General features: G+C 37.2%; 1 protein-coding gene across 7 annotated transcripts in view; it reads left to right on the top strand.

Annotated features, from left to right (window-relative positions):
* The first annotated feature begins 3,294 nt into the window (after nucleotides 1-3,294).
* Nucleotides 3,295-18,828, top strand: part of SANBR (SANT and BTB domain regulator of CSR) — a 69,973-nt gene continuing 54,439 nt past the window's right edge. The window contains exons 1-5 of one of the 7 annotated variants that reach the window (XM_033838483.2): nucleotides 3,309-3,422; nucleotides 5,466-5,487; nucleotides 8,130-8,288; nucleotides 15,359-15,545; nucleotides 16,367-16,460. In XM_033838483.2, coding sequence (XP_033694374.1) covers nucleotides 8,139-8,288; nucleotides 15,359-15,545; nucleotides 16,367-16,460 — 431 coding nt within the window. In that variant the 5' untranslated portion in view covers nucleotides 3,309-3,422; nucleotides 5,466-5,487; nucleotides 8,130-8,138. Of the gene's footprint in view, nucleotides 3,423-5,465; nucleotides 5,595-6,795; nucleotides 7,229-8,129; nucleotides 8,289-15,358; nucleotides 15,546-16,366; nucleotides 16,461-18,828 lie in introns of those variants that run through there. The other 6 variants (XM_073791354.1, XM_019943360.3, XR_012325690.1 and 3 more) reach the window with 6 other exon arrangements.

Genomic DNA, 18,828 nt, shown 5'->3' with positions numbered 1-18,828 from the left:
TTTTTTTTCAAGCTGCCTATTTATCATTGATCATTTATTATGCCCTTTATTTAAGTATGCTATGTTAATGTCTACAAGAACTCAAATATCTGCAGTCCTTGGAAGTTAAAATGCTTATTGCTTGTGCTGACTCTCACACATAGTATCTGGCCTCTTTACATTTATGGTGCCCTTTATGAATTCACTGCTTGTTAATCTGTAAATTCCACAGGCCAAAACTGGGTAAGGCTTGACTGCAGAGGATTCACTTTTGCCTCTGCTGGTATAATAGAGGCATCATTATTTTGGGACCATTTCAGTCCTTCCTTGAAGGTCTTGAGTAACTGTAGGGGATAGTTAATTTCCTCTCACCCTCACTCTACTTCTGAGCCAAAGCTCAGAATCCTCACAGCTAAGTTGCTATGGGCATCCACTTCTCGGTACACTCATACCCTCTCTTCTGCCTGCAGTTTCCACCAGTTTTGATGGATTTTGCCTCTCCCCCTACTTCATATGAGATCAGTAGTGTGTTAATATGCGTTTCCCAGCCAGAGTCTTACTTGTTCATCAGGAGAGTCTCACGTGTAGCCAATCACAATGCCAAAAGTAGAAGTTCCCTCCAATTTCCAGACTCTCATAAACAGTTATTTCAAATTTTACATTGTGGAACATCCAATATATCTGTGTTTTTGTTTCTTTGAGATTTTTTTGTAAAACTAATATTTACTTTATAAAAACTAATCCTTACATTGAAATTAACTGGGAATCTCAATATCCCCAATGGAACATGAGGAGAAACCAGGAATGAAGAAACGATATTAATACCAGAAAGTAAACAAAGCATAATTTCTATTAGTAAACTTAATAAACCAGCAAGCATGTATATTTCACCTTATTTTTCTCATTTGCCACAGATCTTCACAGGTCCTTAAATTAAGACAGATATTTGGAAACTTTTGCTTTAAGATTTAGGAAGATTCCTAAGTGCCTTCTGGCTCATCAAAGGAAAGTCAGATACATTTATAATAGTGTAGTTTTATGTATTTTTTATAGTCGATGGCAATATTCTTTGAAATTCTTTGAAAACTGTTCATCCATGTATGTTCAACCATATATGATAAGGCAACTAAACTAATAAACTGATTGGAAAACCCCGCTTCTTAACCATTGTATTAATGATTAAACATTTAATGCTTTACTCTTTTTCCATTTGTATGTGAAAGAAGAAAATTTTTAAAGCCAGCAAAAATTAATTTCTTGATATGAATGGTTAACACATTTTCTAACTGAAACTTGGTAATATTTATTAAGTTCAAAATAATATCTACTTTATTGAGTTGTTGAGAGGTCTAAAGGATACTCTGTGTTAAGCAAAGTAGGTAGCATATAATTAGGGCTCTTGTTAAAGGTGATAAGTACTTCTTAATAACCATGTTATCAAGATGCAGTTTTGAATCAGGAGCTGTCTTTAAAGACTAAGGACCTGCTCAGGGGATCAGGTGGAACAGTGCGGTTGGAACAGAGATGTTCTCTAGTAGCATCCTATTAGAAGAGTGGGAAATTATCTCTACCTGTTACTAGCACAGGTACTGAGGGACAAGGGGAAAAGTTATTGTTCAGGAGTAAGCAGTCAAGATTCTACAATGTTGAGCGTAGAACTGCCACACACATAGCACATATGTGTGGACTATGTATGTATACATACACACGTACACAGATGGAGGACTTGCAGGCTGAGCATGTGGTATATCAATTTAAGAATCTCCCAAAGCAGTGTCTCTCGAACAGCAAAACTGGGGAAGTTTTAAGCTAAGGGTACATGCATATTCATGAAGGAGCTTGAGCAGAGGAGGATTCAGCATAAAATTGGAGCAAAGGTCAACAGAGTCCAAGTCTTACTTGATTGAAGTCAGGAGGGTCAATATCATCATTCCATCCTTCACCTGGATGGGGGCCTTAGTTCCTGCAGAACTCAAAGGTATAATTATTATGTATATCCCTTGAGGAGGAACTAGGACTCTGCTTTATCACTGCACTTTCTTTTTTCCTGCGTCCTTTTGTTCCCTTAAGATCATTAATTACTGAGTCATGTTCAAGGGCAAGCATCACAGCACGCTTAGATCACAAAATGGCTTAGGCCCAATTGGCCTCTCTTATGTTCATAGCAGCACTATTCACAATAGCCAGGACATGGAAACACCCTAAATGTCCATCGACAGATGAACGGATAAAGAAGATGTGGTGTGTGTGTATATATATATATATATATATATATATATTCCACAATGGAATACTACTCAATCATCAAAAAGAACGAAATAATGCTATTTTCAGAAACATGGATGGGCCTAGAGATTATCATACTAAGTGAAGTAAGTCAGAAAGAGAAAGACAAAAACCATATTGTACTACTCATGTGTGGAATCTAAAATATGATATAAATGAACTTATCCACGAAACAGAAACAGACTCAGAGACATAGAGAACAGACTTGTGGTTGCCAAGGGGAAAAGAGGGTGGGGTGGATTGGGAGTTTGGGATAGCAGATGCAAACTATTATATATAGAATGGATAAACAATAAGGTTCCACTGTATAGCACAGGGAATTATATTCAATATCCTGCCATAATGAAAAAGAATATGTGTGTAACTGAATCACTTTGCTGTACAGCAGAAACACAACACTGTAAACAAGCTATACTTCAATAAAATAAATTTTTTTAAAGAAGGAACACTGACATGTAGCATTTACCCTACAAGACTGAACTTTATACATCTGACTAGGTTCCCAGCAGTAGTCACCACAATAACACACTTGGCTGAACATATTAATGTATGAAAACTCAACCTGTAACCCAGAGCTATTTACATTTTTCAAGAGATGCCTCCTGATGAAGACAGTGCTTCACCCTAGATTCTTTTGATGTCGCTCAGATCATGCAATTTTCCCATTCTACCTAATCAGGTATACCAAAGACTCCAACAATTTCACCCAATTTTTATCTGAGTTCTTCTATCTCCCCTACGTTCCCCTTTCTTCTGGACTCAGAGTTGATCATGTAAGTTCTGGCTCGGGGCCTCTGGTTGCTAAGAGACAAGACGCTGGTAGGGTGGCACGCTGCACTGCGACTAGAGTGAATGCGAGGTGGGGCCGGGGAGGAGGAAGGCAAAGGCTAGGCGCAGCGACCAGTCGCCGCCGCAGCTCCTTGGCTCCCTCCCTCCCGGCAGGGGCTTGTCGTTCATTGGCTGCGCCGCAGAGGCGCTGGCCTACGATTGGCTAGCAGCTTTGATCCCCGCGCTCCCCGCCCCGCGGAGCTGGTACCCTGCAGTCTCCTGCTAGCGGGCGGGGGTGGCTTGTGAGGGCGCTGCGGCCGGTTCACGGCGCGGGCGGTACCGGCCTCTGCAGGTGACGGAGGCACAGTGAGGGCCGCCCCGGCGTAGAGGTGAGCGAGACGCCGAGGGGGCTCGCGTGCCGGTTGGGGGCGGGAAGTGTGGCGAGAGGCGGTACCGCTGGCAGCTAGCGGGTTCCCTCTGCGGCCTCCTCCCCTGGCGGCCGGGGTCCAGCTTGCCCAAAGTGCCTCCGAACGCCCCCACGCGCAACCCGCAGCCCGCCAGTCGTGACTACTCCAGGTCCCCGAAGCCCGTCCAGCCCGCGAACCAGCTGAGGGACCCCCGGCGTCTGCCTCCCGGCCTCGCCCTGGGTCCCTGCCCCGCATCTTCCCCTCCGTCGCCTAAGCTGTCCGCCCCGCGCCTTTGTCCGCCCCTCACCCGCTCAGCTCTCGGAGCTTCTGCCCCTCTGGGGGAGGCGGGGAGACCGCGAAGGTCTGGGCTGCCCCAAGGACGTGCTGCGCAGCGAGCCTCTGGGCCGACGGTTTGCAGGGCTTTGATCTATTCTTCCTAGGTTTCAGCTGTGATTTTATTTTCCCCTTCACGATGAAAGCCAGCTGCTTCCGTTCTCATTCGTGGTCAGAAAGCCTGGGCACAAGGCTTCTACCCTAGTGCGGAATAACTCTGTTATCCCCCACCCTCTGTTATGCCAGAGGCCTTTGACCTGCCCTGTTGGCCGCCGTCGCTTCCCACCTTCCTCTGCCCAGGGGAAGAAGTCTCTGTCTACAAGACCCTTTTTCTGTTTGAAAAAAGAAAATGAAAATACAGATGCCAGTCGTGGACCTCTGGTCTTAATTACATTGGTTTTATTAATACATTTAAATAAACTACGATTGTGGGAATGGGGGAGACGACATGAGATGTGTTCTTTAAAAGTGTAGAGTATTAAACAAATAGAATTTTTATTTTTGGTAAATAACACGTTTCACATTAAACTTTAACATCTTTTTCATGTTTTATCATGAATGGGCGTAGATCTAGTAATAGTGTATAGTTTGAGCTTCAGACTTTTTCTTATTGGCAGTTTTCAATAAGTCTATACTTCTTTACCGGAATGGGAGGCACTGTGACAGCTACTCAGAGAATTTATTAAGGATTATCCATCAATGCTATACCTTTCATACTTACATTCTGACTTTAAGGGATGCTTTCTTGAACATTCGTTTAACTGGAATTAATACTGGGTAGTTTTCCCTTGCTTGGTATGATTCAGTTGTGTAAAGAAAATGTTAACAGAAAAAATTTTTTTCATATTTAGATGATTTAAATTATTCTTAAACGTATATATTATAAATGAGTAGTATTATATTGGAAATACACATACAAGTTTTAATTATTTTATATGAACAGTATTTTTGATCAGCTAACAGGTGCCTGCACATTGTAGGCCACAATAAATATTTTAGAAATTTTAAATGAATCTTTTTCGAAGCGAAGTAAAAAAACAGCACCCACGTCCTTTCCCTGAATTCTGTTTCAGACTAATTTTTATTGAGGCCCAAACAAATTGTAATAAAATACCCCATGCTCTAACGTACTTCTCAAATTGCGTGGTATGAAAAGTGATGATGTGCTAGGCACACAAGTAGAGAACAGTGAAGTTCTGTAAAATCTATTTTCAACTGGTCTCAAGGCATTGTTTTACATTCTTAAACTAATTTTTGGCAATTTTTATGCCAATAATGGCCAAAATAGGAAAATAATAATAGCAATAATAAATTATTTATTGAGCACCTTTTGTATGCCAGGTAGTGTGTTATATATATTATCAAATCCTTACAATAACCTCAAAGGTAGGTATTATTTTCCTTATGTTGTAGCCGAGACCACTGAAATCATAGGTCGTACTGCTGGAAATGGTAAACTAGATAAGAATCTAGATCTGACTTTCTACTTATTTTGTTGAGAGCATACTTCTTGGAAAGTTGCTGTCTCTCCTTTCATCTGTCACATTTATCTTTTTGAATCCGTTTAATCTGAGGATTTTTGGAATGGTAACGTTACCACTACAAACATTATGTAGTACTAAGTGCCAGGTAGTACTGTCCATATGTCCTCAAAAGTATGTGGGCTAGCTACTATTTTTCTTTGTTTTACAGATGAGGAAACTGAGGCATAGAGGTACGTAATCAGAACCAGATAATACCTTAAGTGGTAGAACCAGGACAAAAATTTGGGTAGTCTGGCTCCAGGGTCCATACCCAACACGATTCTGGCCCATCAACAAGGTACCTCTCTGGTTGCTAGGAAGCTGTGATTTTTAGAGTGCTTAGTTTTTTCTTTGTTTCTTTTTAATGTTCATGCAGAAACATGTAGGATAACTTTATGATGTCTACCACCTGATGTCCTACATCAGTATTTTACGTAAACAATTACATAGTACTAATCATAGTTAACACTTAACTGAGAGCTTCTGCATTCCAACTCCCCATTCCAACATTTAAACATCTCACATAATCCTTAGCAGGATCCTAGGAGGTAGATACTGTTATTTTATGTTGCATCACATTTGTAAGGTGCTTTTATTGTCTTCAAAGTGCCTTCACAAAAATAATCCCTTTGATTATTTGTATGATGTCAAGTAGAGGTATTACCAGCACTTATTTTTTATTGCAGAATTTCAAATGACTTGCCTTGACTAACTTGTGTGGAGTTAAAACTCAAACCAGAGCTTCAGACTCCTATGTTCATTGCTTTTTCCACTATACTGGTTTCTCAGTGGATCTTTGCTTTATACTTCTTGTCTTAAAATAGATAATATTTTTCCATAGGAACAGCTTATATTTGGAGATTATATTCCCAACCCAGATTCAACATCAGTTAAGTCATAGATATGACTAGCTGTAAATCTTTGTCATTATTTTCATCTGTAAATTTATGTTCTGACTTCATATATAATGCCTGGCACATGGTGAGGCCTCAGTAAATGTTAAAATTCTTTTTTTTTTTAAATTTCAGCTTTATTGAGATATAATCGACATAAATTCTCAAAATTTTCTAAATTTGAAGAGAGTAGCTTCTTTTTCTCTTCGATACCACAGCCTTCTCCCTCCCTTGCCTCACAAACAGCTTTCAAAATTGTTTCATTGAATCATAACTAACTTCAAAATGTTTAGACTCTCTCTCTACCCTAAGCCATCATTCCCAACTGCTGTCTTCCCTATACTCTCCTTCTAGAAAGAGCATGGATTTGAGAGTCAGTTTTACCTGGATTTGAGTCTTTGATCTCCCTCTTACTAGTTCTGTGGCCTTGTACAAATTATTTAACTTTTCTGAATGTGTTTCTTCATCTTGTAAAATTGGGGAAAGCATCTATCTTATAGGGTTGTGGTGAGAATTGAAATAACTTACATAAAAGGCTTAGCCCAGCTCCAGGCTCCTAGTAAATATTCAGTAAATAAGTTCTTAAAATTCTCTAAGGTTGAAGGAGGTAGCTTCTTTTTCTCTTTGGTACTGAGGCCTTACCCTCCTCCACAATACCAACAGCTATTATGTGTCCCTCCTCTGCCCCTGATGGCTCCCTTCTGCTTTGGCTGTCAGCAAGTGATATTAAAATGATGTTTGCCTGTTTGTATCCTCAACTCTCTACTAGTAAACTCCTTGAGGACAGGGACCATGCCATATTTATTATGGTATCCCCAATGCTTGGCTTATAGTTGGGACTCACTAAATGTTTATTGAGCGACATCCATTTGGAAAGCCTTCTAGAGACTTTTTTCTTGGTCATCCTGTTGCCTGAAGATTTTGGACACACCCTTAGTCACTTGATTCAAGGTCTCCTGGATTGAACCAGAGGATGTGTGATGGTAGGAGAGAGGGTGGGGAGCCAGATGAAGAAGCAGGCGAAGCCTCCACTCTGCAGGTATGAGTGCATGTGTGTATTTGTGTGGAGGTGCCTTGGCTTTTTATATATGAGAGTCAGGGTGTTTGTTTGGATGTGTGTAAGGGTTAAACCTTATCAGGCCAGTTGTCACATTGCTTCTGAAGATAAGGAATAAGGACTTTCCAAAAAATGTTTCAAACATATAAAAACAATGCTAATTACATTTGTTGATATACTCTCCCCACCATATATAACTCATAATCACATGCGTAGTAACAATGATTATGCTTACCCTAAAATGTCAGATTAACTTAATTCTAAGTTTCGTTTGATTACATCAGTCAAAATTAAGTATACTCAGCCTCCATTGTTTATAGCATGGACATTCACTCACAGAGAAATAAAGGAAATATGGCTTAGGACTGCAATGAAATTATCATTCTTTTTAACTAGCTTTTTTTTTTTTTCCACAGTTTAGTTCTACCATCCATGAACTGCTAATCAAAATACAGATCAGGCATACATAAGGATTTTTTTTTAAGGAAGATATATTGTATTCAACTTTTTCTCTCAACATATTATTATGAAAAATTTTAAACATACAGCAGAATCAAAAGAATTTTATAGTGAACACTTGTATACCCGTCACTTATATTCTGCCCTTAACATTTTATCATACTTTTTTAATCACATATTTACCCATCTGTCCATCCTTCTATCTATCTATCCACCCATCCATAATATTCAAATGCTGTTATATTTGAAGAGATTTGAGCTATATATTCTGTTTTGATTTTAGGTCAGTTTTATCTTTCCTTTATGTAGTAGTAGATAATTCTTAGGAGATAATTCTTAGGAATGAATTATAACTGATTTATAATGTTCTGAAAACATTTGGATTTCAGATGCAAATAAATCTATTTGTCTTCTCTGTCTCTAGTTCCAAAAGATGAGTCATGGATATTCAGAAAACAACAATTTCCTAAACAATAACAACCAAATGGTGTTGGACATGATCCTTTACCCATTAATTGGAATCCACCAGACCATCAACTGGGAATCAGTGGCAAGGCTTGTGCCTGGATTAACACCCAAAGAGGTAAGTAACAGTTTTCCAGGTATCTACTGAAAAGAGATCAGAAGAAGTGATCAATTTAAAGGAATAACTGTTATACTAAGAAGAAATATTTGAGTTTTACATATTCATATGCACATATAAATACTGAATATGCATACATACGATGCAATTTGGCTAAATATAATCTATGTAAATTATATGATATATTAATCCACCTGGTATGTTTAAATTCAACCTTATCTTAAATGTTTACAACTGAATGGGTAGATAACATTTTTGTAAATCCAGTTTTATTAAATTGCTAATGCTATGCTTTTCAAACTTGAGTAATGTACAGACCTTTTTAAAGGAAAAAAACCTTGAAAACTGCCAATGATGACTTAAATTATTATAGTGGAAATTAAATGTGCACTAACAATACTGGGTATAAACACACCTATACGATCATAAACCAAATTTACATTTTATAGACAAGTGAAAACTCAAACCAACACAATTCAAACTAATAAGCTTACTTAATGTGATAAGTAATAGTGTTTTGCTGAAATTAAATTGCTGATTATAATGCAAATATTTGTGTAGCCTCTTGTGGCACAAATTTTTTTGCATTTAGCCTGTACTGCCATGTGCCCTTCAAAGCCTTTACTCTTTCCCCACTTTTCTCTCTTTAACCCTCTACCATGAAGCTGTGTGTTGTGCCAGGACATTACTTGCCTTTCCTTGGCACTAACACATCTCTTCTCTATACCAGGTTTCTTCTCCACATTGTCCTTTATTAAAATTAGCCGTGGGGGCTTCCCTGGTAGCGCGGTGGTTGAGAATCTGCCTGCCGATTCAGGGGACATGGGTTCGAGCCCTGATCCGGGAAGATCCCACATGCCGCGGAGCAACTAAGCCCGTGCGCCACAGCTACTGAGCCCTCGCACCTAGAGCCCGTGCTCCACAACAAGAGAAGCCACCGCAGTGAGAAGCCCGCACACCTCAACGAAAAGTAGCCCCTGCTCACTGCACCTAGAGAAAGCCCGCACGCAGCAATAAAGACCCAAAAGCAGCCATAAATAAATAATAGAAAAATAAAATTAGCCGTGGACAATTAAAATATTTCTTGGTACCAACTTAATTTACAATTAATTTACAACAGAAAAGCGAATAGGCACGGAAATATTCTGTCATCCTAATGACCTGGATGATTTTATTAATGTTATCCTCAGAATCAAAACTCACAATCTAAAAACTCTTCTAGGGAACTCTTAGGTTTCTGGTAATTCATCTATGCACCCTAGTTGGAGAAACACTGACCTCAGAATTTTTTGCTGTTAAAAGGAACCCTAAAGTGGATGAGTCATCTCAGATTTCTAGAAGTAGAAAGGACATTAGTGATTTTACCCAGTAGGTTTTAAGCATATGCACCACTGCCTGGCCCATAATACACACTCAGTAAATACCTATAGGATCAGTGAATGAACCAAATTCTACCCTCTTCTTTTACAGCTGAGAAAACCAGTACCCACAGGGATTACTTGCCCTCGGTTATGTTATAGGTCTTTGTGAAATGATGAGGGAATTTATTATTAAGTGTATGTTATCATTCCCTAATCTATACTTTTTCATCTTTTGGAATTTTACGTGTTAGGTTTTAAAACAAGGCAAACCTGTGAATTTGACTATTTTTCCAACTTTTTATTGTGAATATTTTCAAACATACAGAAAAGTTAACAGAATAGTATAGCATCCCTATATCCTTTATTTGGAGTCAGCAATTCTAGGTGTTTGCTTGATCTCTTTATGTAACTTTTTTTTTTTGACACTTAGAAGTAAGTTTCAGACATCACGATACTTCATAGACTGTAGCATACATCTTAAAATAAGGATATTATTGCATAACTACAGTACCATGATCAAACCTAAGAAAATTAACAATAACTCCATCTTATCATCTAATATCCACTGTATATTCAAATTCACTCAGTTGAGAACTTTGGTTTTTTTTGGCTGCACTGTGCGGCTTGCAGTTCCCTGACCAGGGATCAAACCCGTGCCCCCTGTAGTGGAAGCACGGACCCCTAACCACTGGACCACCAGGGAATTCCCAAGAAATTATTTTTTTAACTAAAATGCAACTAAATGTGAATCAGACTGTTTTTAAGTAATGTTAATTTTTTTTTTTTCACGGTACGCGGGCCTCTCACTGTTGTGGCCTCTCCCGTTGCGGAGCACAGGCTCCAGACGCACAGGCTCAGTGGCCATGGCTCACGGGCCTAGCCGCTTCGCGGCATGTGGGATCTTCCCGGACCGGGGCACAAACCCGTGTCCCCTGCATTGGCAGGCGGACTCTCAACCGCTGCGCCACCAGGGAAGCCCAGCAATGTTAATTTTTAATTAATTTCTTATTACTAAACAAGACATATCCTCAAAGAATACACACACAAACATAACACACACACACAAGGAAACAAGTGAAAAATCAGAATTATAAATATGACCCTACCTAAAGTAAGCTGTTGAAACCTTGTATATATCCTTCCAGATTCTTTTCTATTCATATATGAATTCTTAGAAGTGGACATGTAACAAATGTACTACTTTGCTGCTTTGTTTTTCACTTAGCATATTGTAAACATCTTTATGTGTCAGTTGCTAGAGTTCTACATTTGATGACAGTATACTGTTATTTGAGCTAAATCATAATTTATTGAACCTTTTATTGGATATTTAAGCTATTGTTTCCAACTTTTGACTACTGTAACAAATATCCTATTCTTTTCTTAGGGGATAATCTCAGAAGCAGAATTGCTTCATTAGAGGGCATGTGCATTTTTAAGGCTTTTGATACATATTGTCCACTGGAAGGGTCATCCATGTTTACTCCAGTCAAAATAGCCGAGTGCCTGATCCTTGCACTTTATATATCGAGTGTTATTTCTCTGTGTGTCTTTTCAAAATTCTTATTTATATGTAAATAAATATTTATATGATTTTAATGTTATCACAGTTTTCACTTCCCTTTCTTTAAATCCTAAAGGATGAATGTTTTATATTTTATTGTTCCATATCCTTTTACTATTTGTAGATTTGTTGTTTTACTAGTTTAATAACAGTTTTCTATGTATTGAATATATAAACCCTTAATCTAGCTTATTTCTCTGTTTTTTTTCAGCCTGTAAGTTATTAATGATAGTCTCTTGTATACACATGTTTAAAAGTTTATGTTAAAAATCTGTGAATCTTTTACTTTGATGTTCTCCTTTTTTGTCATGTTTAGAAACCTTCTCAACCTAAAGACTGTGAATAATATAAAATCACCTACATTTTGCTGACTACTTTTTATTTTACATTTAAATGTTGACTCCACTTGGAATATTTTTTTTTAATTATTTTTTTGGCTGCATTGGGTCTTCATTGCTGCGGGCTGGCTTTCTCTAGTTGTGGCTAGTGGGTGCTACTCTTTGTTGTGGTGTGCAGGCTTCTCATTGCTGTGGCTTCTCCTGTTGCAGAGCATGGGCTCTAGGCACGCGGGCTTCAGTAGTTGTGGCACATGGGCTCTAGAGTGCAGGCTCAGTAGTTGTGGCGCACGGGCTTAGTTGCTCTGCGACATGTGGGGTCTTTCCAGGACTCGAACCTGTGTCCCCTGCATTTGGCAGACAGATTCTTAACCACTGTGCAACCAGGGAAGTCCCTGGAATTTTTTTAGTTTTAACTTTTTTCCTAATGACTAGTTAGTTGTCTCAACATTTATTGAATAGTCCATTCTTCATTACTGGTTTGAAATTTTACCTTCAGATCTATTTCTCGACTTACCATTCTAATCCATTGATCTCTCTATCTAATCCTATTGACTGTTCCGTACTGACTTATTTTCAATATTGTTTTACCATCTGATGAACAAAAAGAAACTATATATATATTTTTTTAAGGTTTATTTATTATTTATTTAATTTATTTTTGGCTGTGTCAGGTCTTAGTTGCGGCACGCAGGGTCTTTGTTGAGGCATATGGGATCTTTTCGTTGCGGCGTGTGGGTTTTCCCTTCTCTAGTTGTGACATGCAGACTCCAGGGTGCATGGGCTCTGTGGTTTGTGGCATGCAGGCTCTCTAGTTGAGGTGCGCAAGCTCAGTAGTTGTGACGTGCAAGCTTAGTTGCCCCATGGCATGTGAGATCTTAGTTCCCTGACCAGCGATCAAACCCGCGTCCCCTGCATTGGAAGGCGGATTCTTTACCACTGGACCACCAGGGAAGTCCCAAAAATTATATATTTTTAAAGTTTCTTGAATATTCTCTTAATCTCTGGATTTTTTTTTTTTCATTTTGAAGTTGACCTGTTGATATATTGGAAGTAGAGAAAGGATGAATTAAAATTTTCTAGTTAAGCATTTACCTTAGCTAAAATAATGTATCTAATTTTTCCAAAGTGACTATACCATTTTATATTTTCACCAGCAATGTATGAGGGTTCCAATTTCTCCACATCCTTGCCAACACTTTTATTATGTCTTTTTTATTATGGCCATCCTAGCGTGTGTGAAGTGTTAACTCATTATGATTTTGATTTGCATTTTCCTAATGGCTAATGATGTTGACCATCTTTTAATGTGCTTATAGGCCATTTATAGAGCTTCTTTGGAGAAATGTCTATTCATATCCTTTGCCCATTTTTCAATTGCGTTGTCTTTTTATCATTGAGTGGTAAGAGTTCTTTATGTATTCTAGATACAAGTCCCTTGTCAGATATGTGATTGGCAAATATTTTCTCCTATTTTGTGGACTGTCTTTTCATTTCCCTGATGGTGTCCTTTGAAGTACAAAGTTTTAAATTTTATTGAAGCCTAGTATATCTAATTTTTCTTCATTGCTTGTGTTTTTAGTGTTTAAGAAACTATCACCTAACCAAGGTCATGAAGATTTTTACCTATATTGCCTTCTAATAATTTTATAGTTTTAGCTCTTATACTTAGTCTTTGATCTCTTTTGAGCTAATTTTCTTATATGATGTGAGGTAGGGGGTCCAACCTTTCTTTTGCATATAGATATCATGTAATTTTTGCTTAAACACAAAAGAAGATTTAACAATGTACTTTAAATTATTCACAGTTCACTTGCTTTTTGTTTAAGCAATCATGTGTTCATTTCAAATATTCAGGTTTCATAATTTTATTATTTCATAATAATATGAAATTGTTGTAAGAAATTGTTATATTAGAAATTGTTAGAAATTGTTGTAAGCTTTGTTAAATAAGATAAACCTACATTCAGTTTCCAATATAGCTATAAGCATTACCTAAAAGATATCAGAAGAATCTACAGTTTAAAAGCCTACCTAGGGCTTCCCTGGTGGCACAGTGGTTAAGAATCCGCCTGTCAATGCAAGGGACATGGGTTTGAGCCCTGGTCTCGGAAGATCCCACGTGCCGCGGAGCAACTAAGCCAGTGCGCCACAACTTCTGAGCCTGCACACCTAGAGCCTGCGCTCCGCAATGAGAGAAGCCACCGCAATGAGAAGCCTGCGCACTACAATGAAGAGTAGCCCCTGCTTGCTTCAACTAGAGAAAAGCCCGCTGGCAGCAACAAAGACCCAATGCAACCAAAAATAAAAAATAAATAAAATAAATTTATATTTTTAAAAAAAGCCTACCTAACCACTTTCACTGTTACAAAAAATAAACTCATTTTGTAGGAAAAATGGATTCAGTTAAATCACTTATATTCTTTATCCTATAGATGTACCTGTGAACCTGTACATTCTTCTAATCATTACAGCATTTTTTTTCTTTGCCAGGCCTTCATCACTGCTTTTTTCAGTCCTCATACAAAAAATATTTTCTGTTTCTCATTTATCATATTAATTATTTTTATTTAATTTTAAGACTTTGCTTAAAGAGGTGGGCATACATACTGAGTATAATATTTTAGTCTAAACTTATGTATCTTTTTGTTTTGTTTTTGTTTATTCTTTTGGCTGCACCATGGAGCATGTGGGATCTTAGTTCCCTGACCAGGGATCAAACCCATGCCTCCTGCAGTGGAAGCATGGAGTCTTAACCACTGGACCGCCAGGGAAGTCCTACACTTACGTGTCTTTTAAATGCATTTTCAAAGGACTAAGCCTTGAATAGGGATTTCTTTGTAGTAATAGTACTATAGTACTATTAGTAAACAATCTTTTCTGAAAACGGTGCTTAATATCTAGTGGGCACTTGATAAATTTTTGTGTAATAAATGAATGATGACATACCCAATGCATTATTCACTTAATATATACGTGTATACGTGATATATATTTTTCTCCTTTTGCACCTCCCAGATTACTTGGTCTGCTATGCAGTTTGCCACCCACGTTGCTACTGATGGAGATTTAAACATGAATGCTATAGAAGTGTTGTTTGACCAAGACCCACATTAAGGAAGGCATTTTATGTTGTGACGTAGTACACACTTAGAAATGACATTTTCGTGAAGGACTACTTAGCCTTATTATGCTTAATGCACTCTTGATATTTTCTAATCTATTGTATTTTATTTCTTTTTTTTTAGTTGCTAATCTGGACTTTTCTAAGTTGATTCCGTGACTAACAATGGGTTAAGGGAAAACACTGTTCTAGAACAAACTGCCCAAATATGTGGCCGTGAAGTGTTACTACAGTATTTTGTGCATGGTGAACCTCACTGTTAGTAAGAATAAAGACTCATTATTTTAATAAAGAAGATCTAGTGTCACAACTCAGATACTTTTTTTTTTTTCTTTGAAGGTTAGAATTTGGTCTTGTTCCTGGTGGAAATTCAGTGTGAAAATAAAAGCCAAGTTTTTAACTAAATTATTAAAATTATCAACTGATGATAGACGTAGACCGTGGGGAAATATGGTTGATAAAGGCATTCTTCATTTTTCTACAAAAGCATAAGTACATTATGCCTTTGAGTTAAAGCATATTTTTTTAAGAACTACCCTGAATTTTAAAAAAAAAGTAAGTCAGAGGCTTTCATGTATTGAAATGTGCGCTAATTTTCTAGATGTTACCCAAGAGACTAATATTCACTTATAAAAAATGATTTAAAACCCCCCAGACATGCATTTCCTTCCTTTATGTCATTACAGTGTGCAAAGAGGTTTGATGAACTGAAGAACAGTGGAAGCTCACCTGTGGACAACCACTGTAGTCCCCTCATGGCTGCTGGAGAGAGTCCTGTTGAAACTTTAGCCACATATATCAAATCCTCGCTTCTTGGCACACAAAGAGAATTTCAGGAGACTCCAGTTGGTCAGGATGCAGTTTCTAAAACAGGTAAGGTTTTAAAAACAAAATGCAGTGCTTGTCCTTATGACAATTCTACAAAATATTATGCATTCCCATCAACTTCTCTTTATTTAAAGGCTAATAGAAACATTAATAGAAAAATCTATTAGTATTTTCCTGAGCTTTAGAAATTTGTCTTTGCTGTATTTAAAAAAAAAAGTGTAAATGTTAACATACAGGTCAAACACTATTACCAAAAAAAGCTTTTTACTTTATCAAAATTTACTACTCCAGTCCATTAGCCTATTTATGTTATGTTGTAAATTTTAAAGGGATTTGACCTGTACCTTTTACTTAATTTTTTTTTTTTACTGGGAGAATCTTGCTTGCCTCTCATGTTATCTTTGCTACAGCTCCCCTCTATTGGAGTCAGCAATAGCTTCAGATGACATAGCAGCAGTGTAGAAGTGATGTTTTCCACAACTTCATTGGAAATAATAACTGGTTTTAGAAATCTTCAGTGTAGTGAATTATTTTAATTTCAGCAGCAGCAGAGTATTGATATAAAAATTTGCTTCAGGAAGAGAAAACTGTATTGTAGGCTTTTGAAAATTTGACCCCATCCCTACACACCATGTTAGTATTTTTTAAATCTTCAGTGTAATGTTAGCAATTTGTGATCCTTTTTTCGTACTGTTTTTTTCCATATACCTTTAGAAATATTAAGGCACCTGACAAAGTACCACCTTTAAGTACTCTTGGAAACCATGAATTTATAGTATAACCATTCAATAAGTAAAAACCCATTCTCAGTTAGAAATGCTAACCTCCCCCCTTTGTTTTTGTATGTGTTTGTTTCTGTATTTAAGGAAGACATAGTATAGCTTCCACAAGGAATTGTTCTTCAGAAAGTGAAAATTGTACTACTCATAATGGTGGAGAAAAGACTGAAGAATCTGAAGGGTAGGAGGCTGGTTCTTTGCTAGATAAGCTTTAATATGAATATCAACTTTAAATTATAAAAATATGATTGCTAATTTTATATATCAGTTACCATAATTTAGGAATTTCACATTATGCAATTGCTGAAATAATTGAAATGAGGGTAGTTGATGTGTTGAACTATAAACAATTGCCTGATAGGTAAACATATGGCTTATTCATATAACTTATAAATTGGACAACAGTTTTCCACTTTAAAAATTCATTTTCATCTTGTAAGTATTAGAAATAACATCTATTAACATAAAATTTTGAAAAGTGAATTTTAAAACCCAAAGAAAAGTCTCTGCCATTAGTTCTCCAACTTTATTAAAGAAACTGGATGTGTGTTTTAGAACTATTTGAATATAATTACTCATTGTAGAAATATTTAAAAATTAAAATACATCTTTCAGTATAATGCAAGTTTTGATAATTTTGTATTGTTTTGTGTATTTTACATACAATAAACTGCACATATTTAAGTATTCACTTTGATGAGTTTTAGCCATATAACCAATGAAGATAAAGAACATTTTCATCATCTCTAAAAGCTCCTTTGTATATTTTCTGTTCTGATAGTTTTTTATAACAGCTTTATTGATATATAATTCACATACCATAACATTTATCCTTTTGAAAAGTTCTGGAGATGGATGGTGGTGATAATTGCACATCAATATGAGTGCACTTACTGCCAGTTAACTGTACATTTAAAAATGGCAAATTTTGGGGCTTCCCTGGTGGCACAGTGATTGGGAGTCCACCTGCCGATGCGAGGGACGCAGGTTCGTGCCCTGGTCCGGGAGGGTCCCGCATGCCGCGGAGCGGATGGGCCCGTGGGCTGTGGTCGCTGGGCCTGCGCGTCCGGAGCCTGTGCTCCGCGGCGGGGGGAGCCGCATCGGTGGGAGGCCCGCGTACCGAAAAAAAAAAAAAAGGCAAATTTTATGTTATGTGTATTTACCACAATAAAAAAATTCACCCTTTTATAGTTTAGTGAATTTTAGTTTATTCACATAGATTTTTTTTTCCGGCCGTACCACGTGGCTTAGTTCCCTGACCAGGGATTGAACCCACGCCCCCTGCATTGGAAGCACAGAGTCTTAACCACTGGACTGCAGGGAAGCCGCCCTCACATAGATTTTTAACTGATAGGTTTTGGGTATGGCACAAAAATTTATCTGATAAATTAATTAGGATTATCTAATTTCATGTTGTGCCCCAAAAAGCCACAGAAATTTCATACTTCATTATACCAGCCATTACCTGTTTATATTTTGACCACAATTTCTTTGAAAGAACAACTTGCAAAGTTACTTAAATTCCTTTGACTTTGACAGAGCATTGATTATTAATCCTTTTTCTGTAGCCAGTTTTGTTTCAAATGTAATTTCTCTGTATTAAAAAATTTTTTTTAAATAAATTTTAAAATTTATTTATTTTTGCTGTGTTGGATCTTCGTTTCTGTGCGAGGGCTTTCTCTATTTGCAGCGAGTGGGGGCCACTCTTCATCGCGGTGCACGGGCCTCTCACTATCGCTGGCCTCTCTTGTTGCAGAGCACAGGCTCCAGACACGCAGGCTCAGTAGTTGTGGCTCACGGGCCTAGTTGCTCCGCGGCACGTGGGATCCTCCCAGACCAGGGCTTGAACCTGTGTCCCCTGCATTAGCAGGCAGATTCTCAACCACTGCGCCACCAGGGAAGCCCCTAAAATTTTTTGAAGTTCAATTAAACACACATTAAATTCATATTATAGGGTAGTCTGTCACTTCCTATCTAATCTCTTCCTTTTGTAATGACATGAAGGCAGTTATGGATCACACTAGTGTTTCTTTTTGTGGTGATGTAATTTTCAAGGGCATATAAATTCAAGGAGTATAGAATTTTTGAAGCAATCTTTCTGATGCATCATCTAAACTTATTCTTAAATTGTTTTTTAAATATGTAAATAAGCATGTTGTAGTCTTAAGAATTTTTTAACCACATTTACTAATTTATATTTATTGAATGCCTAGAAACAAGCTTTCTTGCTGTTAAAAATAATAAAGTAGCTATGCTAATTTTTTGATACTTCAATGAATAATTTTAACTGTTTTTCCTATTTATTAATAGTAAGAAAATTTTAGTATTTAATCTATAACTCCATCTCATACCCATTACCATGTAAAAGTGCTGTTTTATGTTCCTCACAAGAATTAGAATGTATAATTTAATTTTTCTTTGTGAATTGGTATTTTTAAAAACATTATAATTAACTTATAATTTGAAAATAAATTTAAAACCCTGTAAATTATAATAAGTTCTGTGGTAAAAATATTTTTGTTTTATTAAATCAATAGCTTAACTAAAAT

The sequence above is a fragment of the Tursiops truncatus genome, chromosome 14, assembly GCF_011762595.2.
Source record: "Tursiops truncatus isolate mTurTru1 chromosome 14, mTurTru1.mat.Y, whole genome shotgun sequence".
Lineage (NCBI taxonomy): Eukaryota > Metazoa > Chordata > Mammalia > Artiodactyla > Delphinidae > Tursiops > Tursiops truncatus.
The sequence above is the reverse complement of the archived record's forward strand: the minus strand, read 5'-3'. Positions and strand labels throughout refer to the sequence as shown.